The sequence below is a fragment of the Elephas maximus genome, chromosome 26 (assembly GCF_024166365.1).
Source record: "Elephas maximus indicus isolate mEleMax1 chromosome 26, mEleMax1 primary haplotype, whole genome shotgun sequence".
In the NCBI taxonomy this organism is placed as follows: domain Eukaryota; kingdom Metazoa; phylum Chordata; class Mammalia; order Proboscidea; family Elephantidae; genus Elephas; species Elephas maximus.
In genome coordinates this window covers 18246112-18270487 of record NC_064844.1, presented here as the reverse complement: position 1 = coordinate 18270487, position 24376 = coordinate 18246112, and the positions used below count along the sequence as shown (strand labels likewise).

Genomic DNA, 24376 nt, shown 5'->3' with positions numbered 1-24376 from the left:
AGACTTAAGATATTATCCCTAAATGAAGTTATACATACAGTCAAAGAGACACAGTGACAGAAATTCAAAACCAAAGGCATTCATCACACAACTTTAGATTTGTTCCCCTTTCCTGGATTATACAGCTATGGGGCACTATAAAAATGGGTGGGTAGCTGTTACAAATCCTATAAATTATCATATCAACAGAAATTTTTTTTGGTTGCAATTTTAATGTGCTGAAAGCTAAAACTAAAAGATTTAATTAGTTGAATATAAATATTAAAAATATACCTACTTAAAAAAAAACAGCTTAATTAAGATATGATTCACCCTTTTAAAGTATATAATTCAGTCTGTTTGTTTGTCTTTTTGTATATTCACAGAGTTCTACAATCATACCAATGTCAAATTTCATAACATTTTCATCACCCCAAAAAGAAACCCCTTACCCATTGGCAGTCACTCCCCATGGCCCACTCCCTTCCTGCCCCGAGCCCTTGGCAATCACCAGTGTACTTTCTGGCTCTATTGTTATGTTGTTAGCTCCTGTCAAGTTGGTTTGGACTCATACATACATACCCTAGGTATGGTTTTATAGGCCTGTCTAATCTTTGGCTGATAGGTGAATTCAGGAGTGGCTTCAGTTCTCAGCAGGGTGTCTGGGGCCAGTCTCAGTGGTTCCTTCAGTCTCTGTCAGACCAGTAAGTCTGGTCTTTTTTTTTTTCGTGTGAGTTTGAATTTTGTTTTACATTTTTCTCCCAGTCTGTCTGGGACCCTCTATTGTGATCCCAGTCAGAGCAGTTGGTGGAGGTAGCCAGGCACCATCTAGTTCTTCTGGGCTCAGGCTGGTGGAGGCTTCGGTTCATATGGTCCATTAGTCCTTTGACTGTTATTTTCCTTGTGTCATTGGTTTTCTTCATTTTCCTTTGGTGTGAATGTTATGGGACCAATAGATGCATTTTGGATGGCCACTTGCAAGCTTTTAAGACCCCAGACGCTACTCACCAAAGTAGGATGTAGAACATTTTCTTTATGAACTGTATTATGTCAGTTGACCTAGATGTCCCCCAAGACCATGGTCCCCAGCCCTCATAACTGGGTCCCTCAAGGTGTTTGGATATGTCTAGGAAGCTTCTATGACTTTACCCTAGTCAAGTTGTGCTGACTTCCCCAGTATTATGTAATGTCTCAACCATTACCAAAATTACCATTTATCTGCTATCTAGTTAGTGTTTTTCCCTCCCCATCCCTTCCCTCCCTCATAACCACCAAAGATTGTTTTTTTCTGTGTGTAAACCTTTTCTTGTGTTTTTATAATACTGGTGTCATACAATATTTGTCATTTTGTGATTGACTTATTCACTCAACGTGTTGCCCTCCAGATTCATCCATGCTGTGAGGTTTTTTGAGGATTCATCATTGTTCTTTGTTATGTAGTATTCCATCATGTGTATGTACCATAATTTGTTTATAGGTTCATCTGTTGATGGGCACTGTCATGGATTGAATTGTGTCCCCCAAAAATATGTGTCAATTTGGTTAGGCCATGATTCCCAGTATTGTGTGGTTGTCCTCCATTTTGTGATTGTAATTGTATGTTAAAGAGGATTAGGGTGGGATTGTAACACCCTTACCTAGGTCACATCCCAGATTCAAAGTAAAGGGAAAGGGAAGTGAGCAGAGAGCTGGGACCTCATACCCCCAAGAAAGCAGTGCCGGGAGCAGAGCAAGTCCTTTGGACCTGGGGTCCCTGCTCAGAGAAGCTACTAGTCCGGGGGAAGATTGATGAGAAAGCCGACAGAGACAGAAAGCCTTTCCTTGGAGCTGGTGCACTGAATTTGGACTTCTAGCTTACTAGACTGTGAGAAAATTAATTTCTCTTTGTTAAAGCCGTTCACTTGTGATATTTCTGTTATAGCAGCGCTAGATGACCAAGACAGGCACTTAGGTTGTTTTCATCTTTTTGCTATTGTGAATAATGCTGCAATGAACATGGGCGTACATATGCCTATTCGTGTGACGGTTCTTATTTCTCTAGGATATATTCCTAGGAGTAGGATTGCTGGATCTGATGGTACTTCTATTTCTAGCTTTTTGAGGAGGTGCCATATTGTTTTCCATGGTGGTTGTAGCATTTTACTTTTCCACCCGTAGTGCATCAGAGTTCCGACCTCCCCACAATCTCTCCAACATTTGTTATTTTCTGCTTTCTTGATTCGTGCCAGTAATGTTGGGGTGAGGTGATATTTCATTGTAATTTTGATTTGCATTTTTCTAAAGGCTAATGATCGCAAGCATTTCCTCATGTATCTGTTAGCTGCCTGAACATCTTCTTAGGTGAAATGTCTATTCCTATCCTTTGCCCATTTTTTAATTGGATTATTTGTCTTTTATTATTGAGGTATTGAAATATTCTGTAGATTTTAGAGATTAGCCTCTTGTTGGATATATCTTAGCCAAAATCTTCTTTCCAGTCTGTAGATTCTTTTTTACTCTTGGTGAAGTCTTTTGATGAATGTAAGTATTTAATTTTTAAGAGCTAGTTATCTAATTTATCTTCTGGCATTTGTGCATTGTTAGTTATGGCTTGTATTGAATTTATGCCATGTAGTAGGACCCCTAGCATTGTCCCTATTTTTTCTTCCATGGCTTTATCCTTTTAGGTTTTATATTTAGGTAGATTGTTTATATTTTTATTATTCGGTTTTAAGTGTTCTTTTTATAGTCTGGATATGTGATTTGCAAGTATTTTCTCCCATTCTATGTGTTGTCTTCTCACTTTGTTGATGGTTGATTTGTACTTTTAAGCACAAATGTTTTAATTTTGATGAAGTTCAATTTATTTATTTTTCTTCTGTTGCTTGTGCTTTTACTGTCATATTTGAGAAACCATCGCCCAATCTAGTTATCCCAGTACCATATGCTAAAAGGCTATTCTTTCCCCATTGACTTGTCTTGAACCCTTGTTGAAAATCAGTTGATCCTACATGTATGCTTAATTTCTGGACTCTCAATTCTGTTCCATTCGTCTATGTGCCTGTCTTTATGTCAGTACAACGTTGTCTTGCTTATAGCTTTGTAGTAAGTTTTGAAATTGGCAAGTGTGATTCCTCCAGTTTTTGTTCTTTTTTCAAGTTTGTTTCAGCTATTCTCAGCCCCTAGCATTTGCATTAGTTTAGATATATATGAATTTTAGGATTAGCTCATCAAATTCTGCAAAAAAGCCAGCAGGGATTTTGATAGGGATCGTGTTGAATCTGTAGATCACTTTGGTGAGTAATGCCCTTTTAACAATGTTAAATCTTCCAATCCAGGAACATGGGCTGTCTCTTCATTTATTTGGGTCTTTTTTAAATTTCTTTCAGCAACGATTGGTATTCTTCTTTCTTTTTTGTTTTTACAATAATTTGTACTTTTCAGTGTACTAGCTTTGCACTTGTTTTGTTAAATTTACTCCTAAGTATTTTATTCTTTTTGATATTATTATAAATGGAATTATTTTCTTAATTTTATTTTGAGATCGTTCATTCTTAGGGTACAGAAATACAATTGATTTTTGTGTATTGCTTTTGTATCCTGCAAATTCAGTGAACTTGTTTATTAGTTTCTAACAGTTTATTTTGGATTCCTTAGGATTTTTAACTGTAAGATCAAGTCATCTGTGAATATAGATGGTTTTACTTCTGTTCAATCTGGATTTCTTTTATTTTATTTTCTTGCCTAATTTCTCTGGCTAAAATCTCTAGTAAATGTTGAATACAAGTGGTAAGAGAAGACACTGTCTTATCACTGACCTTAGGGGGGAAGCATCTGGGCTTTCACTATTAAGTATATTGTTAGCTATGGGTTTTTTGTAGATACCGTTTATCAGATTGAGGAAATTCCCTTCTGGTCCTAGTTTGTTGTTTTTGTCATGAAAATGTATTGGGATTTGTCAAATGCTTTTTCTGTACCTTTTGAGATGATAATGTGGTTTTTGTCTTTTATTCTATTTACATGTTATATTACATTGATTGATATTTATATGTTGAACCAATCTTTAATTCCTGGGATAAACCGCACCTAGTGTCGGTGTATAATCTTATATACATGTGGTGCTGGCTTCTGTTTGATGGTTATTTTGTCTATATTCATAAAAGATATCGGTATGTAGTTCTGCTGTGATATTTTTGTCTGGTTTTGGTATTAGGGTAATACTGGCCTTAAAAAACGAGTTGGAAAGTGTTCCCTTCTCTTCTGTTTTTATATATATATATATATATATATATATATATTTTTTATTATACTTTAGATGAAGGTTTATAGAACAAACTAGCTTCTCATTAAACAATTAATACACACATTGTTTTGTGACACGGGTTGCCAACCCCACAACATGTCAACACTCTCCCCTTCATGACCTTGGGTTTTCTATTGCCGGCTTTCTTGTCCCCTCCTGCCTTCTTGTCCTTGTGCCTGGGCTGGTGTACCCATTTAGTCTTGTTTTGTTTTATGGGCCTGTGTAATCCTTGGCTGAAGGGTGAACCTCAGGAGTGACTTCACTACTGAGCTAAAAGCATGTCCAGGGGCAATACTCGGGATTTCTGCAGTCCCTGTTTGACCAGTAAGTCTGGTCTTTTTGTGTATGTGTGTGTGTGTGAGTTAGAACTTTGTGATCCCTGTCAGAGCAGTCAGTGGTGGTAGCAGGCACCATCTAGTTGTACTGGACTCGGTCTGGTGGAGGCCATGGTAGTTGTGGCCCATTAGTCTATCCCTTGTGTCTTTGGTGTTCTTCGTCCTCCCTTGCTTCAGACAGGATGAGACCAGTGGAGTATCATAGATGGCTGCTCACAAGCTTTTCAGACCCCAGACGCTACTCACCAAAGTAGAATGTAAAACATTTTCTTTATAAACCATACTATGCTAACTGAGCTAGATGTTCCTGGAGACCATGGTCCCCACAGCCCTCAGCCTAGCAATTTGGTCCCTCAGGGACTTTAGATGTAGCTATGGAGCTTCCATGAGCTTGCCTTGGACAAGTTGCGCTGGTTTCCCCAGTATTGTGTACTGTCTTGCCCTTCACCAAAGTTTCCACTTATCTATTGTCTATTTAGTGTTTTTCCATCCCAGTCCCTCCCCTCCCTCATAACCATCAAAGATGGTTTCTTTTTGTGTGTAAATCTTTTCATGAATTTTTATAGTAGTCATCTCATACAATATTTGTCCTTTTGTGATTGACTTATTTCACTGAGCATAATGCTGTCCGGATTCATCCATGTTGTGAGATGCCTTGCAGATTCATCATTGTTCTTTATCATTGTGTAGTACTCCATCGTGTGTATGTACCATAGTTTGTTTATCCCCTGATCTGTTGATGGGCATCTAGGTTGTTTCCATCTTTTTGCCATTGTGACCAATGCTGCAATGAACATGGGTGTGCATATGTCTATTCATGTGATGGCTCTTTTTTCTCTAGGATATATTCCTAGATGGGATTGCTGGATCATATGGTATTTCTATTTCTAGCTTCTTAAGGAAGTGCCATATTGTTTTCCAAAATGGTTGTACTATTTTGCCTTCCTACCAGCAGTGCATGAGAGCTCCAATCTCCCCACATCCTCTCCAAGATTTGTTATTTTCTGTTTTTTTGATTTGTGCCAGTAATGTGGGGGTGAGATGGCATCTCATTGTAATTTTGATTTGCATGTCTGTAATGGCTAGTGATCTTGAACATTTTCTCATGTGTCCGTTAGCCGCTTGAATATCTTCTTGGTGAAGTGTCTATTCATATCCTTTGCCCATTTTTTAATTGGATTATTTGTCTTTTTTTTTTTTTTTTGTAGAGGTGTTGGATTTTAGAAATTAGACCTTTGTTGGGTTTGTCATAGCCCCAATTTTTTTCCCAGTCTGTAGGTTCTCTTTTTACCCTTGGTGAAGTCTTTTGATGAGCATAAGTGTTTAATTTTTAGAAGATCCCAGTTATCGCTATGGGGACCATGGTCTTGGGGAACCTCTAGCTCAATTGACATAACATAGTTTGGTAAAGAAATTGTTCTACATTCTACTTTGGTGAGTAGCATCTGGGGCCTTAAAAGCCTGTGTGTGGCTATCTAAGATTCTCCACTGGTCTCACCCCTTCAGAAACAAGGGAGAATGAAGAAAACTGAAGACACAAGGCAAAGATTAGTCCAGAGCACTAATGGACCACAATTACCACAGCATCCACCAGACTGAATCCAGTACAAGGAGATGGTGCCCGGCTACCACCACTGACTGTTCTGACAGGGATCACAATTGAGGATCCTGGACAGAGCTGGAGAAAAGTGTAGAACAAAGTTCTAACTCACATGCTCAGAAAAAAGACCGGACTTCCTGGCCTGACAGAGATTGGAGAAACCCTGACAGTATGACCCTCCCTGCCCCAACACCCTTTTAGCTCAGTAATGAAGTCACTCTTGAGGCACACCAGCCCAGGGGCAAGGACTAGAATGCAGGAGGGAACAGGAAAGCTGGTAATAGGGGACCAAAGTTGAGAAGGGAGAGAATTGACATGTCATTGTGTTGTTAACCAATGTCGTAAAACAATATGTGTACTAAATGTTTAAGGAGAAGCTAGTTCTGTAAACCTTCATCTAAAGTACAATAAAAAAGAAAAAAAAAAAAAAAGAAGATCCCACTTATCTAGCTTATCTTCTGGACTTGTGTGTTGTTAGTTATGGTTTGTATCCTATTAGTGCTGTGTATTAGAGTCCTCTTCTATTTTTTAAAATTACTCTAGGGATTGCAGCCATAAATTTCCCTCTAAGCACTACTTTAGCTGTGTCCCATAGTTTTAGTACATTATGTTTCCATTTTCATCCATCTCAAAGTATTTTCTAATTTTTGTTGTAATGTCTGTGTGCACTTAAGCAGAAGGTATATTTTCCTGTTGGGCAACGTGTTCTATAGATGTCTGTTAGGTCTAATTGGTTAACAGTTGCTTTAGTCTTTTATTCCCTTGTTGCACTTCTACCTAGTTGTTTTATTCATTATCGAAAGTAGTATATTGAAGTCTCTAACTATTATTGTTGATTGCCTATTTCTCCTTTCAATTCTGTTAGTTTTTGCTTCATGCATTTTGAGGTTCTGTTGTTAGATGCATATATATTTATAATTTTTATGTCTTCCTGATCCATTGACTCTGTTATCATTATAAAATGTCCTTCTTTGTATTTAGGAACAGCTTTTGTCTTAAAGTCTATTTTGTCTGATATTAATATAGCCACTTTAGCTCTCTTCGTTTTGGGTACTGTTTGCATGGTATTACTTTTCCCATCCTCTTACTTTCAACCCGTTTGTGTCTTTGAATCTAAATGATGTGTTTTATAGACAGCATATAGCTGGATCATGTTTTGTTTTTATAATCCATTCTGTCTTTTAATTGAAGTGCGTAGTCCATTTACATTTAATGTAATTACCAGTAAGGTAAGACTTACATCTACCATTTTGGTATTTGTTTGCTGCATAACTCTTACCTTTTTTGTTCCTCTCTTCCTCTATTACAGTCTTCTTTTGTGTTAAATAGATATTTTCTAGCATACCATTTTAATTCCTTTTTTTTTTTACTGTATATTTTTTGTGTTTTTTCTTAGTTGGTACTCTGGAGATTACAATTAGCATATTAGTTTAAAACAATCTAGTTTGGATTAATACCAGCTTTATTTCAATCTAGTACAAAATTTTTGTTTCAATACAGTTCTGTCTCTCCCCACTTCTTTGTACTATTACTGTTATACACATTAATCTTTATACATTATTAGCCCATCAGTATAGTTTTATAAGCATTGATTTTTTTTTATGTAGCTGCCTTTTAAATCAGATAGAATTACAAACAATAATAAATTTATATTGTATTTTATATTTGCCTATTTATTTACATTTATTGATATAATTTATTTCTTCATGTGGATTCATGTTATTGTCTAGTGTCCCTTCATTTTTGCCAGAAGGACTCCCTTTTGTATTTCTATAGGGCAGGTCTACTAGCAAATAATTCTGTCTCTCTCAATCTTTTTTTTGAATCTGGGAATGTCTTAATTTTTCCCTTTTTTTTTTTTTTTGAAGGATAGTTTTGCTGGATATAAAAGTCTTTTTCTTTCAGCACTTTGAATATACCCTCCTGTCTTTTGCTTTTCATCTTTTCTCATGAGAAATCAGCTGTTAATCTTAGCGAGGATCCTTTGTATATGATGTGCTGCTTTTCTCTTGCTGCTTTCATGATTCTCTGTCTTTTGACCACTTTTTAAAATTGTGGTAAATACATGTGTATCAAAATATTTGCCATTTCAACATTTTTCACATGTACAATTTGGTGACATTGTGTTGATCATGTTGTGCAACCATTGCCATTATCCATTCTCAGATTTTTCCATCACCCTTAACAGAAGCTCAGCGTCTCCTAAGCAGTGATCCCTTTTTCCCCTTGATGCCTGATAACTTAGGTCTGCATGCACTTGCCTATTCTAGATATTTTATATAAGTGGAATCATACAACATTTGTCCTTTTTTGACTGACTTATTTCACTTAGCAAGATGTTTTCTAGGTTCATTCATGTTGCACCATTTACCAGAACTTTGTTTCTCTTTATGGATAAGTAATATTCCATTCTCTATACGTGACACATTTAGTATATCCATTCATCATTTGATGGAGATTTAGGTTGTTTCCATCTTTTGGCTATTGTGGATAGTGCTGCAATGAACATTGGTGTACATGTATCTGTTTGTGTTCCTGCTTTCAATCCTTTTGGTCATATACCTAAAAGTGGAATTGTTGGGTTGTATGGTAATTCTGTGTTTAACATTTTGAAGAACGCCAGACTGTTTTCCACAGTAGCTGTACCATCTTTTGACATGTGGGTGTGTCTTAGGTGTGGCTCTTTATCAATTTCTCCTGTTTGGAGTTTGTTGAGCTTCTTGGATGTACAGGTTAATGTTTTTCAACAAATTTGGGAAGCTTTGGGCTATTTTTTTTCTTCAAATATTCTTTCTGGCCCTTTCTTTCTCGACTGTCTTTCTAGGACTCTTGTTATGTGTATGTTGGTATGCTCGATGGTGTCCTGTAGGTTTCTGAGACTCTGCTCATTTTTCTTCATTCTTTTTTTTCTCTTCCTCAGGCTGATTAGTCTCTATTGACCTGTCTTCAAGTTCACTGATCCTTTCTTTTTCCAGTTCCAATCTGTTGAGCCCTTATAGTAAATTTTTCATTTCTATTATTGTACTTTCCAACTCTAAAATTTCTACTTGGTTCTTTTATATATATATTTTTTAATTTCTTTACTGATATTGTCTATTCGATGAGGCATTGTTCACATACTTTTTGAAAGTTTTTTAGGCATTGTTTCCTTTAGTTTTTTGAACATATTTATAATAGCTGATTGTCTAGTAAGTCCAATGTTTGGGCTTCTTCTGCAGCAATTTCTACTGAATGCTTTCTTTTTTTCTTGTCTATGAGCCATACTTTCCTGTTTCTTTTTATGTCTTGTAATTTATTGTTGAAAACTGGATAAGTACTATAATATAATGTGGCAACTCTGGAAATCATATTCTCCGCTCCCCAGAGCTAGTTGTTTGTTTAGTGACTTTCTTGGACTGATTTTTTAGTCTGTATATATATATATATATATATATATATATATATATATTTGTTGTGCAGGGCCATTGAATCTCTGGCTAGTTTAGTGGTAAGCTAATGATTGGAGATTTCCTTAGATGTCATGAACTAATAAGACTCTCAGTCTTTGCTATGGCAGGCAGTTTACAACTCTGCCTTAGTCTTCACTTCCTGCTTGCGTAGAGCCTCAATGTTAGCCAGAGGTGAGAGATTAGGGCTTTCTCAGGTCTTTTCTGGACATCACAGTCCTTAGCATGCACACAGCCTTGTGAACAAGTGTGGCCTTCTTGGTTCCCAGGAATATGTGGGAACTTTCAAAGCCCTTATGGGCATTTCGTTCTCCAGTTTTTCTTTTTAGCTTTTTGGTCAGACTGGTTGGACCTGATTGGTAACACCAGCTCAGGCAGGTGCGTTAAGCAATTGCCATTTATTGTTTTCTATAAATGCCCTGGGGATGGTGCTGTTTACCCAGAATCATCTCTAAGTCAGGTCAAATAAAGAGAAAGCTTTGAGAACGGAGCTTTTTAGCAAGTTGCCAGAAAGGTTATCCATAGTGATAGTTATCTAGGGATGGAGCATTTGGTGAGCTCTAAACCCATCTGGTCTCTCTAGTGGCTTCTAGGCTGCCGGTATTCACAGCTATTAGTTGGAAGGCTGTTGGTTTTTAAGGCTATCATGGTCTGAGAAAGGAGAATGGGACTAGGGCAAGTTAAAATGACACAAATTTTTTTTTTTTTTTTTACTGAGGTCCAGCTGTTTTTTTTTTTTAATTAAACACTCCTCAGATTGTTGTAAGCCTTTAGTTAATTTCCAGAGTTCCGAAAAATTGCATTTAAACTATTTATTTTATTATTTTTTTCTTTTTATTGTATTGTAGATGAAGGTTTACAGAATAAACTAGCTTCTCATTAAACAGTACACATATTATGACATTGGTTAACAACCCCACAACATGTCAACATCTCCCTTCTTGACCTTGGTTCCCTATTACCAGCTTTTCTGTCCCCTCCTGCCTTCTAGTCCTTGCCTCTGGGCTTGTGTACCCCTTTAGTCTAGTTTTGTTGTATGGGCCTGTCTAATCTTTGGCTGAAGGGTGAACATCAACAATGACTTCGTTACTGAGCTAAAAGTGTGTCTGGTGGCCATACTCTCAGAGTTTCTCCAATCTCTGTCAGGCCAGTCTTTTTTTTTTTTTTTTGGTGAGTTAGCATGTTGTTCTACATTTTTCTCCAGCTCTGTCCAGGACCCACTATTGTGATCCCTGTCAGAACAGTCAGTGTTGGTGGCCGGGCACCAACTCCTTGTACTGGACTCAGTCTGGTGGATGCCGTGGTAGTAGTGGTCCATTGGTCCTTAGGACTGCTCTTTGTCTTGTGTCTTCAGTTTTCTTTATCCTCCCTTGCTCCCGAAGGGGTGAGACCAGTGGAGTATCTTAGATGGTCACTCACAGGCTTTTAAGACTCTAGATGCTACTCACCAAAGTAGAATGTAGAACATTTTCTTTATAAACTATGTTATGCCAGTTGAGCTGGATGATCCCCAAGACCATGGTCCCCACAGCCCTCAGCGCAGCAATTCTGTCCCTTAGGGAATTTGGGTGTGTCTGTGGAGCTTTCATGACCTTGCCTTGTACAAGTTGTCCTGGCTTCCCCAGAATTGTGTACTGTCTTACCCTTCACCACAGTTCACTGTTTTCCCATTCCTACCCCTCCCCTCCCTTGTAACCATCAAAGATTGTTCCTTTTTGTGTGTAAACCTTTTCATGAGTTTTTACAGTAATGGTCTTATACAATATTTGTCCTTTTGTGATTGACTTATTTCACTTAGCATAATGCCCTCCAGAGTCATCCATGTTGTGAAATGCTTACCTGATTCATCATTGTTCTTTATGGTTGTGTAATACTCCGTTGTGTGTATGTACCATAGTTTGTTTATCCATTAATCTGTTGATGGTCATCTAGGTTGTTTCCATCTTTTTCCTATTGTGAACAATGCTGCAGTGAAAATGGGTGTGGATATGTCTATTCATGTGATGACTCTTATTTCTCTAGGGTTTTTTCCTGGGAGTGGGATTGCTGGATCATATGGTATTTCTATTTCTAGCTTTCTAAGGAAGTGCCGTATCGTTTTCCAAAATGGTTGTATCATTTTGCATTCCCACCAGCAGTGCGTAAGAGCTCTCATCTCTTTGCAGCCTCTTCAACATTTGTTATTTTCTTTTTTTTAATTTGTGCCAGTAATGCTGAGGGGAGATGGTATCTCACTGTGGTTTTGATGTGCATTTCTCTAATTGCTAGTGATCTTGAGCATTTCCTCATGAGTCTGTTAGCCACTTTAATATCTTTTTTGGTGAAGCACCTGTTCATTTCCTTTGCCCATGGAAAAAGTAGATTTTGACAGTTTTTGCCAGCATTCTCACTGATTTTATGGAGGAGCAGACTTTTAAAGACCCTTATTCCACCATTCTAGAGGTGCCCCCATACCACAAATTTTATAATGTAGTTTTGGCATTTTTTTTAATGTACTGAAAGTCTCAGAAATTATAGGTGACCACGACCTCTCTCAGCCTGTGAGAGGCCTTGACCCATGTCCATTGCTGTGAACTCACCACCTGTGGAAATGTTTCCTGATTTTAATTCTGAAACAGAAAGTGCTCTATGTCCAGAAGGCTTGAGGAATCATAGGGTTTCTTGTCAGATGCTCTCAAGAGAATGAGATGAATGAAAGAATATAGGCAAATTTTGACCTAATTATCTGCACATAAAAAGACATAGAAAGATACTATACAATAGTCTATAAAAATATAAGTGTAAAGATAGTATTAGTACATGAGGAACAAAACAAAACAACCTCTCATTTCCTGAATTGTAACAATCAAGTTCCCATTCTCAGACCCAAATTCAAAGGCTGGTTCTGCCTCATACCGTGAAGTTATGAAATTTCTCAGTTTATCATTTGTAACATGTAGATAATATCTGACAGCACTGTAGTGGAGAGAGAAATAACATATAATGTAAGTATGAAAGTCTTTTTTAAACATTCAAGTGCTGCGCTCAGCATACGCACACGAGATTGACTTACGGTGATATGGAAGGAGTCGTCAGGTGATGTAAATAAGCTTTTAAATAAAGACTATGTTTTCTAATGTAATATGTAATTAGAGGATTTAACATAGAAATATACTTACAGATTTATAAAGCATATTTCAGAATTTCCTTTTGGACTATGTAAATTTCTTTTTAACAAGTTGATTTATCTTTTACTATAAAATTTGTTCCGAATAGTTTTGAGAGTTAAAACAATAAAAAAAGGGGTACATCAGAAGTCTTTCTCCCACCTGTCTCTTCCATCTTGTTCCCTTGCCCTGATCTCTATAGAGCATTGTTGCATCTTTTCCTGTCAATATCCTTTTATCCAAATGTGAGCAAATATGAATATACACACTCACAAATTTGATCATATTTGGCACATCATTGTGAGGTAAGTTGTTATCACTACTTTGTAGGTGATCAGTGGCCAAGGCAGTAAATTGGTTACTTACATGGCAGGTGGCAGGCCTGGGGTTGAAATGCAGGCTTGCTGATACACGGCTACCTTGTTTGTCTATGTGGTGAACTTTTTGTTAAGTAAATCTTCCAGAAAACTGTGTATACAGCCATGTTCTTAAAAATTTCTGTCTTTCACATTAATCCAAGGAACACAAAATAATAAATGTTGGAGAGGCTGTGGAGAGATTGGGACACTTATACACTGCTGGTGGGAATGTAAAATGGTACAAGCACTTTAGAAATCGATTTGGCGCTTCCTTAAAAAGCTAGAAATAGAACTACCATACGATCCAGCAATCCCACTCCTTGGAATATATCCTAGAGAAATGAGCCTTTACATGAACAGATATATGCACACTCATGTTTATTGCAGCACTGTTTACAATAGCAAAAAGTTGGAAGCAACCAAGGTGCCCATCGACGGATGAATGGATAAATTATGGTATATTCACACAATGGAATACTACCCATCGATAAAGAACAGTGAGGAATCTGTGAAACATTTTATAATATGGAGGAACCTGGAAGGCATTATGCTGAGTGAAATCAGTCAGTTGCAAAAGGACAAATATTGTATAAGACCACTATTATAAGAACTTGAGAAATAGTTTAAACTGAGAAGAAAACATTCTTTTGTGGTTACGAGGGTGGGAGGGAGGGTGGGAGAGGAGTATTCACTAATTAGATACTAGATAAGAACTACTTTAGGTGAAGGGAAAGATGACACACAATACAGGGGAGGTCAGCACAACTGGACTAAACCAAAAACAAGTTTCCTGAATAAAATGAACGCTTCGAAGGCCAGTGTAGCAGGGGCAGGGGTTTGGGGAGCATGGTTCCAGGGGACATCTAAGTCAATTGGCATAATAAAATCTATTAAGAAAACATTCTGCATCCCTCTTTGAAGAGTGGCATCTGGGGTCTTAAATGCTAGCAAGTAGCCATCTAAGATGCATCAGTTGGTCTCAACCCACCTGGATCAAAGGAGAATGAACACCAAGGACACAAGGCAATTACAAGCCCAAGAGACAGAAAGGGCCACATGAACCAGAGACTTACATCACCCTGAGACCAGAAGAACTAGATGGTGCGTGGCTACAACTGATGACTGCCCTGACAGGAGAGCAGTGGGATGCAGACCCCAAATTCTCATAAAAAGACCAGACTTAATGGTCTGACTGAGAATGGAAGGACCCTGGTGGTCATGGCCCCCAGAACTTCTGTTGGCCCAGGACAGAAACCATTCCCAAAGCCAACCCTTCAGACATGGATTGGACAATGGGTTGGAGAGGGATGCTGGTGAGGAGTGGACACTTGAGACTATGTTGGCATCTCCTACCTGGAGGGGAAATGAGAGGGTGGAGGGGGTTAGAAGCTGGCGAAAAGGACACGAAAACAGAGAGTGGAGGGAGAGAGCGGGCTGTCTCATTAGGGGGAGAGTAATTGGGAGTATGTAGCAAGGTGTATGTAAGTTTTTGTGGGAGAGACTGCCTTGATTTGTAAACTTTCTCTGAAATCACAATAAAAATTAAAAAAAAAAAAAAATTTCTGCCTTTCAGACTGGTGGACCGGATAACTCTCGGTTGACTTCTCGTTTGGGGAAAGAATATGTCAACGTCATGAATATGCTCATTTTAACACTCCCCGGCACTCCCATAACTTACTATGGAGAAGAAATAGGAATGGAAAATATTTTAGCCACAAGTCTCGATGAAATCTACGATGCTGTAAGTTTAATACAACTTAGCCATGCACCACAGCTGTAAAACTAAGTACTTGTTTTTTTTTTTTGCAAATCAGAGAATTTATAATTTTTATTCCATTGCTGAAAATTTTGCTAACTTTGCTTTTCTTTCTTATTATTACATGGTAAGAATTGATAGCTTTCCTGGTAGTGGGAATATTAACCCACAACTGAATTTCTAGGGTAGAGGCCAGGAATCTGGATTCTAAAGATGCTTTCCTGCTGATTCTTGTACGTTCCAAAATTTGAGAACCAGCATTCTGAGTTCAGAATATTATTCGGTGCCCTCTCTCTGAAGGATGGAGGGTTAAGAACATTCGTCTCCTTAGTCTTGTCTTTCCTGAGCTAGATCTTATTTGACCATTGCAAAAAGACTCTTCTCTTCATGTTATCCAATGCAGCGTACAGCCTCAGACTTGAGTGGTTTTTTTGTTTGAGGCTATGGATCTCACAATTACGTTACTGGGTAGATGACTGATGTTGAATATTTCATTTGTATGGGTAGCTTCCAAGCGTATGAGATCCAATTTCCCTAATACGTGGTCAAGGCGAAACTTTTTCTATTTCAGCTCCTAAATTTGTGTGTGTGCACTCGTGCACAGCAACCAGGCTGGGTACATGTAGGCTGAAGTCAGGCTCCTTGTACAGTGTCTTAAATTCATCACCACTGTATCGTGGTTGAATGAGTAACCTGAGAAGAACTGGTAATGGCATATTCTGAAATTCTGCGTTATTTTTTAGGGAAAAAAGCAGCAAAGATTCCAAGCATGTATCTAAGCTCAGTTATTATAGTCTATTTAAACCCAAGATGTTATTAGGTATTTTCCAATTAAAAGTATGAAACTGGCTTCTTTATTGAATGTTAAGGTCTTTTCATTATGCATGCTATGAACACAAGCACTAGCTAACAGATAATAGGTAATTAAATAATTTTGAAGTGTATCAGGCCAAGTTACATTTAACAACCAGACTACTGTTTTCTTTTTATGGTCTCTTGACACAGAACACTCTTCTCTCAAAGTCACCAATGCAGTGGGACAACAGCTCAAATGCTGGATTTTCTGAAGGCAATCACACCTGGTTACCGATCAATTCAGATTACCACACTGTGAACGTTGATGTAAGTATCCATGAAAAATTTATGCCAATGCTAGACACATAAATGGGTTTCTGTACTGAGAACATATACTGTGTGTCTAAACCTTAACAGATACTCTTTGAATCACATAGATTTCTCTTGCAATTTTGTTTGCAAATCATGTTTTTGTGAAAATACAAACTGGCACACAGGTTTACCAATTGAAGCATCATGCAAAATATGCACTCTTCATTGAAATGACCCTTACTAAGACCTCTGAGCTACGAAGATGAAAATATGACAAAATCTTTTGGCAAGCCTAGCTACCCACTGCTCCCCTCTTCCCCTCAAAAGGAAAGGAGAGGGAGGAAGGAAAGGAGAAAATCAATCAATCCAGGGTCTTGTGCACTTGATGGAGAGGCTGTTTATCTGAAAAAAACTAAAGATACAAATGACCCCTAAAGGAGTAGTTCTGGAAAAGAATGGCCCTTTGGCTTTGCCTGTACTATTTTCTGTTCTTGTGGTAACCAAGTTTCAGCAAACAAATTTCTTAAGCAGAAATGCTGAAATTCCAGCCAAGTACTAAGTACATCCCCTTAAAAAAAAAAAAAAACTTAAGACCAGGAAAACAAAACAAAAAAAAAAGGCTTCAGGTGAGTACAGTGATTCCATTGTCATGCGATCATGAAAATTCCACTGGGAAACACAATCTAAGCTGATTTAGGGGAAGAGAAATTACTGGCATCACCTCAACCTGCTAAGTATTTCGAAAAACTCTCCAGGTTTTCTGATAGACTTCCACGTAAATCCTCCTATTGGTGCCGCAGTTCCCCGCCCCAGGCAGCACTGGGGATTTTTTTTCTTTTTTTTTTATGAGCTCATTGTTTTATACAGTTGTAAGTCCTTGACAGCACACAATATATATGTAACGCTTGTGTTTTGGAGTAAACACATCTGTTGAATCTCAGTATGTCCAAAATATTCTCATAGACCGATGTGAGTCGAATATGTAAGAAATCCTCATAAAAATGTGTCTCACCAAAGCTGAACAACGTACAGGCAGACTAAAATGTGCATTCCCTAGGCAAATGACAGTTACAAAAAGTTGGTGTGGAAATATTTAATAGCAGACAAAAGAGAATTCAATATGAAAAGCATTATATGAGACAAAGGCAATATCAAAAAACTGAGAAAAGAACATTCCACTAAAAATTATCAATCTATGCATCTAACAATAGCTTCAAAATATATAAAACAAATGCTCTGCGAAATGCAAGGAGAAACTGACAAATCCACAATGACAGAGAAAGACTTCAACACACTTCAAGTAGACAAAAATAAGAGCTAACACTGGGCACTTCTTATGTGAGCGGCACTCAAGTATGTACTTTACATGCATTATCTAAGGCTACAGAAAATATTAATAACAACTTTGACAAGTCATATACAGGTACCATAAATACCGCCGTAACTGATCAACACAGAATAAACATTCTTCCAGACATCCATTAGATACTCAATAAAGACCACACATTAGGCGCCCACCCACAATCACCACCCCCCCTCCCCCAGACACATGGCTGGCAAGAGTACAATGAAATGAACATTACCACTGGCTTGGCAACAGCTCTTCTGCAGAATAATGTGGCACTGTGTACCTGTCCATACTCTGACTTTTCTGTCTTTTTAAAAATTGTTTTTGTGATAATCTATTCAATAGAAATAATCCAAAATGTGTGTGTGGGGGGGTCACATTAAAAATACACAAAAATATTAGACATTTGCTGTTGAAATGGAAGGGAATTGTTAAGTATGGTATAAACATTTAGCAATATTATTGTTATTAAAATGACATTTATAGAGGGTACAGAACAGGGGAAATGCTTGCAAGTGTTAAGGGAGGAAAGAAAGAAAAATATAACACTAAATTATATTTTATAAAGCTGTAAAATAAACCCAAATCTCCTTTAATGGACATTACTTTTATGGCAAAAAAATCTGTAATTTCTTTTACTGTAGGCAGCTTTTTGCTTTGCATTCTTTTTTGCAACTTTTCTCCCTTCATTAGCTATGCAAGACATACATGGCTGAAGAAGTTACGTGATCTTTGCCAGCAGCAACCTACATATTATCCTACAGAGAACAGAAGCACGAACTCATCAGAAATTCTCAGAGTCCCTGGACACGTGGCTGCTTTTCAGCCAGGCATATGGCAGTATAAGATAGCACGAAGTGACTTCACTTAGGCAAGCTAAATATCCATCACCTCCGATATGGACATCTCGGGATTCCCCGTGGAGTCAGATTTGGTTCTGCAGCTGCTCTGGCTGAGGTGCAGCAGGGCGCCGCACACCGCAGTGGCTCCTGGACAAGCAGAAACCCCGATCTGCAACTTCCATCAGTATTGACCTAAATGATTCATATCTGTTTATGAACAGTTATAATTTGGTATTTATTTTAAGGGGCAAAATTTATGCACGGTTTTGGGGAAATAATTTCTTTATTAGATCCTAAATATATTTTTTAAAACATTCTTTGAATCAAACCCGTTAAACCCGTTGCCATCGATTCCGACTCACAGTGACCCTATAGGACTGAGTAGAACTGCCCCACAGAGTTTCCAAGGAATGTCTGGTGGATTTGAACTGGTGACCTTTTGGTTAGCAGCCACAGCACTTAACCACTATGCCACCGGGGTTTCCCCTTTGAATCAAACGTCTATGTAAATAACTTTTTTTTTTTTTTTCCAATAGGTCCAGAAGACTCAGTACAGGTCAGCTTTGAAGTTATATCAAACATTAGCTTCACTTCATGCCAACGAGCTGCTTCTCAGCAGGGGCTGGTTTTGCCATGTGGGGAGTGTGGGGGATGACAGCCAAGTCGTCGTGTACACAAGAGAGCTGGATGGCATCGACAGAGTCTTTACCATGGTTCTGAATTTTGGAGAATCAACATCCACGGTAAATCTAGCAGAAATGATTTCAGGACTTCCGGCTGCTGTGAGCGTAAGGTTAAGTACCAATTCAGCCTACAACGGCGGTACCGTTGAAACCAGTGCCATTGTGCTGGACAAGGGGGAAGGACTTATCCTTGAATACAAGACAGAGAATCCCCTTCACGGCCAAACGGCTCTCAGGGACAAGTGTTTTGTTTCCAGTCGGGCGTGCTACTCCAGTGGATTACACATATTACACAGCCTGTGTTAGGCACCTCTGTGAACCAGAGGCCAAGACGGGGCACACGTTTTTATGACGAGCATTCGCAGTAACTTCCACGTACAGCTTGCTGCTGGGTAACTGTTAGGAAGAATTGTCATGAATCTTAGCTATTTCTGTAGTGTGACTATGACCACTTTAGGAAAGGTTCTCAAATGTTGTTCAAGAATAATAAAATATTTAAAAGAAAATGATTGCTTGCAGAACTTGTAACTTCACCAAGATAGCATCAATAAGAGATGATCAGAACCACTTAGGAGCCCATATTATTTGAAAGATCTAATTGATTTTAATGTGAAGAATGTTATCTTTTTCCTTAAAATGCAGCCATAGAAACTAGAAGATGACCCACTGCTAGTGTCTAAAAACATTCAGGGTAAAGAGGCGGGGTGCTGATTTGTGAACTGTTCAAGAAAACCTTATTAAAACAGACAACGCAAAGCTGTTCTGACTGGAGGAGGCACCGAGAGCCCTGTTGTCACCAGTCCCTCCCTTGCTCCCTATTTCATGCCCTTTGAAGGGGCACCATTTGATCTGAAAGCCGCTTTCCTAGGCTAAGGGGCCTATGCTTAACGGATCGAACTGTACGAAAAAGCGAGAAGTCGACTAAGCACAATTTGGATGGAGAAGCAAATTTTTAGAAAATTATTGAATAACTGAAAAAAAAAATCTCACTTTTCCTAACCCAAGTGAAAGTAAGACTATGAAATATTTCAGTGTGTTTCCCATTCCCAGTTGAATGTGGCGCTTCAGATTTTTAAGTATTTCTTAAGATTCTCAAAAACGTTGGTGCTGTCAAGTCCAAGCTCTTCGTACAGGAATTTAATTTGGGCTGTAATCTAGAAGAAACACATTTAAAAATTAGATAGATGGCCTATGGGGTCAAACCCCAGTGTCTAAGTCTTTGTCTATCCATCTCCATTTAGCCCTCAGCCAGCCATTTATGGCCAGGGTACTTTTATTCAGGGCAGAGGCTCCCAACAGCTAATGTTCAATTCTTTTAAGAGAGCTCACTTATCAAGTACATGCCTTTTCTCTTGGTTGACTCGGTTTTCCTCCTTCGCTCCCCCCGGGTCTCAGACACAGGCCTGACAGTTAAGCAGCACTGCTGCCATAAACCCTGTTGCAACCCCTGAAATGTTAGGTACCACACATCCCTATTGGGGATCTGTCACCTGAAGGGGGCTTCATAACGTACCTTTCTGTGACAATCCTCAATCACATGATTGCCTCCAGGCTGAATGTCTAAAACAATATTGGGGACCTGATAACCTGCAACAGTTACATATAAAACAATCAGAAGGTCCCTGGTTCAAGACGGCCATACTCTACTAAAATAACAGTAAAAGAATAAAAGCATAAACCACAACCACCAAGAAAGGGGAGAGAGGACAAGCAGCAGAAGACACATTTCTGAAAAACGGAAAACAGGAGGATGACCAGTGACTGAGTGAACAGGAGAGAGGAGACTATAGCCCACAGAAAACTGTGGAGGAGGTTGAGACCTATGAGGCAGATGACTGGGCCTATGGAATGTCAGAGTCTTGGGACCTGGAGACACCAACTACAGCACAGTGGGTGGGAGTAAGACATGGACCTGAACACAAGACAGCTGTCTGAAAACTTGTACGTGGATCCCTTCCATCCCTGAGCCCAGAATGTCTTGGCATGCAGTTAAAAAGAGAGAATTCTTGTCCAGTGAAACTGAAAGAACTATCTGGAGAAAACTAAAGCAGCAGGTTTGAGGTACTGAGGCTCCAGTGGAAAAATCTTACACTGTTTTAAAGCTTTCCAAGAATAGTGGCGCAATGAACATTGTTCAATGAATGAATGTGAGATAGTACCATCTCCAAGTTTAATATTTATAATTTACTTTTTTCTAATTTGTGCTCTGCCTACCTGTCCTTTGAGGCAGTTGTAATTACTCTATATGCTGCAAGTGGGCAGTCAATACAGCGAAATCAACGATACGTCCTAACTCACGGGCCGATCATTTGGTTTGTAGCTAAACGATATCACTCTAAGCAGTGTGCTAAGGGTACCAGTTCATTAGCACGTTCCCTGCTTCTAGGCGGTCTCCTACCTTCGCCTTTGTCCTTAGCATGCTCTTTGATGGCTTCCTTGAGTTTCTCAGTATAGTTTACAATTCCTTTCAGAGGTACACGTTCATCGTTTTCATAAGCTGTGATGTGAATCGAAGGATAATGCTAAAGGAAAAGAGATGCACAGAGTTTACATTATTCCCTGTTGGTCCCTTTTCATCTTACAGATCATGGAAGGTAATTGCTGCCAATTTTTCCCCTAAGAGCTAGTTTTTCTCATTTGACATTCTTCAGAGATCCACAGCATCACAGTACCAGAATACTTGTTACTTAGAATAGTCTTTTTTCTTGAGCGCCCCTGACCTGATCTAATTTTGTAGCTAAGGCACAATAACTCTACTCCCCTGAGGTATTAAATGGAAAAACACAGAGTATGAGCCGAGATGCTGTTGAAAGAAGTTTGGGTATTACAGGTAGAAATATCCTAAAACCCAACTAATCCCTGCTTTAGCTCAAGTAAGTATCCTTCTGATGAACTTTCTGTGGATAGTATATCCTGTCTTTTACTACCTGAGGTTTAATATTTTGATAGGGGCAGTAACGTTTTATGTAATTCTTGTGTTTTTCATCAGATGAAGGGTTCCCCCATTCTTCTAATTCTTCCAAAGTCAGAGGAAGTGTAGTGTCCATCATGGTGTTGAGAACATCCAAGAAAGGTGCCTAAAAAAAGAGCCAAAGAAACTTAAACATTGACTAAGAAGGTGGTAAAATAAGTGTCAGAAAAACGTACTACTTCATGAATACACACGCCAACATGGGAGAAGAGAGCTCAGGGAGCCATGCTGATTCCCAGGAGCCGGACTAACTAACTACTCAGTCCTTAACCAGGGCCTGTGCTTCATAACTAGCTTTTATATGCTTAAGGAGCCCTGGGGGCACAGTGGTTAAAGTGCTTGGCTGCTAATCAAAAGGTTGGCGGTTGGATTCCGCCAGCTGCTCCACCGGTGGAAGGTGTGGCAGTCTTCTTCCTTAAAGACTGACAGCCTTGGAAACCCTAGAAGGCAGTTCTACTTCCCTCCTATAGGATTGCTATAAGTTGGAATCGACTCGATGGCGGTGGGTTTGGTTTTTTATGTGTTTAGAATCCTCAAATTACATTTATATGAGAAAGGGTTTATCTCCTAATTTCACAATTTTTTCAGATTGCTTTTCAGTCCTGTAATTTTTTTCTTATATAAAATGAATAAATCCTAATTGAAAAAAATCTAGAAAATATCCAAGTCAAAGAAAGAAAAAAACCACCCATTAGCCCGTGGGTGGTTGTTGGTGGGTGGTGTTGTTTTTCACTCACAGTGAACCCATGTGACAGAGCAGAACTGCCCAACAGGTTTCCGGGCTGTAATCTTTACGACAGCAGATCACTAGGTCTTTCTCCCACGGAGGAGCGGGGTGGGTTTGAATCGCCAACCTTTTGGTTAGCAGCTGAGTGCTTAACACCTGTGCCACCAGGGCTTCTCCACTAGTCCATAAACGGTGTTAGATAAAATTTAATAAAATAGAGGCTGCTCTTTCACTTTGCCTTATATTCCTCTGTTAACATGCTTTTTGGTTCTCCCTCATGTTAATGTTAACCTAATGGATGTCTGCCATTGTTTGTTGTTTGGACTGGACTCTTTGATTTGGAAAGTCCCCAACCTAATGAGACAGAGCCCGACACTTGCTGACACAGCGTTAAATGTCAAAGACTACCCTTCCCAGCTTTCCCTGCAGTTTGGGAGGTGCCGCATGGAGTAGGTCTGCCAGTCAGAGACAAGTGCTCCAAACTCTGAATGGGAAGTTCTCGATTCAAAGAAAGTAGGGACCAGAGAATTTATTCTGGCAACAGTGCTGCAGCTATGGCTAGGCTCTAGAAGCGGCAGTGGCAGTGTGAGATGTCTTGTGCTCAGTGGTGGCACTTCACTCGGCTGGTTTTATGATGTAGTTTGCACATGTTTCTGGCTGTGCATCCTCTAAGCCTGGCTGTATACCTAGCCTTACCGAACTTTGTTTTGAGTTGCTACTGAGTCAACTCTGACACATGGCAACCCCACATGTGCAGTACAGAACTGCTCCACAGGGTTTTCAAGGCTTTGACCTTTCAGAAGCAGATCACCAGGCCTGTCTTCCAAGGTGCCTGTGGGTAGGTTTGAATTGCCAACCTTTTGGCTAGTAGTGCTTCACTGTTTGCACCACCCAATAAATCCCTTTTCTTCTTAAGTTAGCCAGAGCTGGTGTTCGGTGCGCTTAACTAGGAACTCCGACTGATACAGGAATCCATATTGCTGGCCATTTGGGCTGTCTCCTGTTCTTCACTACTACAAACAACCTGGAAGAAACATCCTTACAGATACATTTCTGATTACTCTCCTTTGGCGAAATTCTCCAAGTATGATTTCTAAAGGTCAAAGGTTAATTCCATTTTTTTCTACTGTAAATAATTCTGCCATTATTATTTTTATGCACGAGGGTTTTTTTTTTTCTCTCCATCCTTAGTATTTCTATTTCTTTGTAATAGATTTACAAGAGTAGGATTATTCAAAACCGTTTCCTTAATAAAGACTCACAGTGTATATCCCTCTCCCTCAAAATAAAAAAACCTGAAAATGATTTCCTCTGTCCTATCTCAGGCACTACCTCCCACAGCAGCTAACCAGGAAGCAGGAGAATGAATGGTGGAGGTGACATCAGCTGCTATAATCTAACTTCATAATCTCAGACAGTGTTTTTAAAAAAGGATATTTCAATTAAAGTTTAGGAAATTACCAACAAAGATCATTAAGAGTGGAGAACCTAAAAATAGAGCCCCAAATCCAGGCCCGAAGTGTTGATGGGCAGTAGACTGTCCAACTGACAAAGATCAGAGGGTTCTGTGCATCCCAGAGCCACAGTATGCTCGACCTGACTTCCTGGAACTGTGAGTCACATGTGCTTCGTCTCTCTTCCTACCAGTGCTAAGTGTTCTTACAAGTGAAAAGCGATCCATGGGGTTAGTCATTAATATCTTTCAGTGGAAATCTTTAAAAATTAATAAAGAAAAATGTCAGGGAAGAATAAGTGAAGGGTAAAGAATTGGATTATGTAACTTTAGAAGTTGCAC

At 38.9% G+C, this 24376-nt stretch overlaps 2 protein-coding genes across 3 annotated transcripts in view; one reads left to right on the top strand and one right to left on the bottom strand.

Annotated features, from left to right (window-relative positions):
- Nucleotides 1-19189, top strand: part of SLC3A1 (solute carrier family 3 member 1) — a 64362-nt gene extending 45173 nt beyond the window's left edge. Inside the window, exons 9-11 of the mRNA XM_049870344.1 lie at nt 14721-14888; nt 15909-16025; nt 18737-19189. Of these exons, the coding sequence (XP_049726301.1) occupies nt 14721-14888; nt 15909-16025; nt 18737-19189 (738 nt within the window). The remainder of the gene's footprint in view (nt 1-14720; nt 14889-15908; nt 16026-18736) is intronic.
- Nucleotides 19190-19359: 170 nt separating this feature from the next.
- The window catches only part of PREPL (prolyl endopeptidase like), a 38237-nt gene continuing 33220 nt past the window's right edge, over nt 19360-24376 (bottom strand). For both annotated transcript variants that reach the window (XM_049870341.1, XM_049870343.1), the window contains 4 exons: nt 21811-21960; nt 21282-21405; nt 20397-20470; nt 19360-20037 (listed from right to left, as the gene is read on the bottom strand). In XM_049870341.1, the coding sequence (XP_049726298.1) occupies nt 19948-20037; nt 20397-20470; nt 21282-21405; nt 21811-21960 (438 nt within the window). In that variant the 3' untranslated portion in view covers nt 19360-19947. The remainder of the gene's footprint in view (nt 20038-20396; nt 20471-21281; nt 21406-21810; nt 21961-24376) is intronic.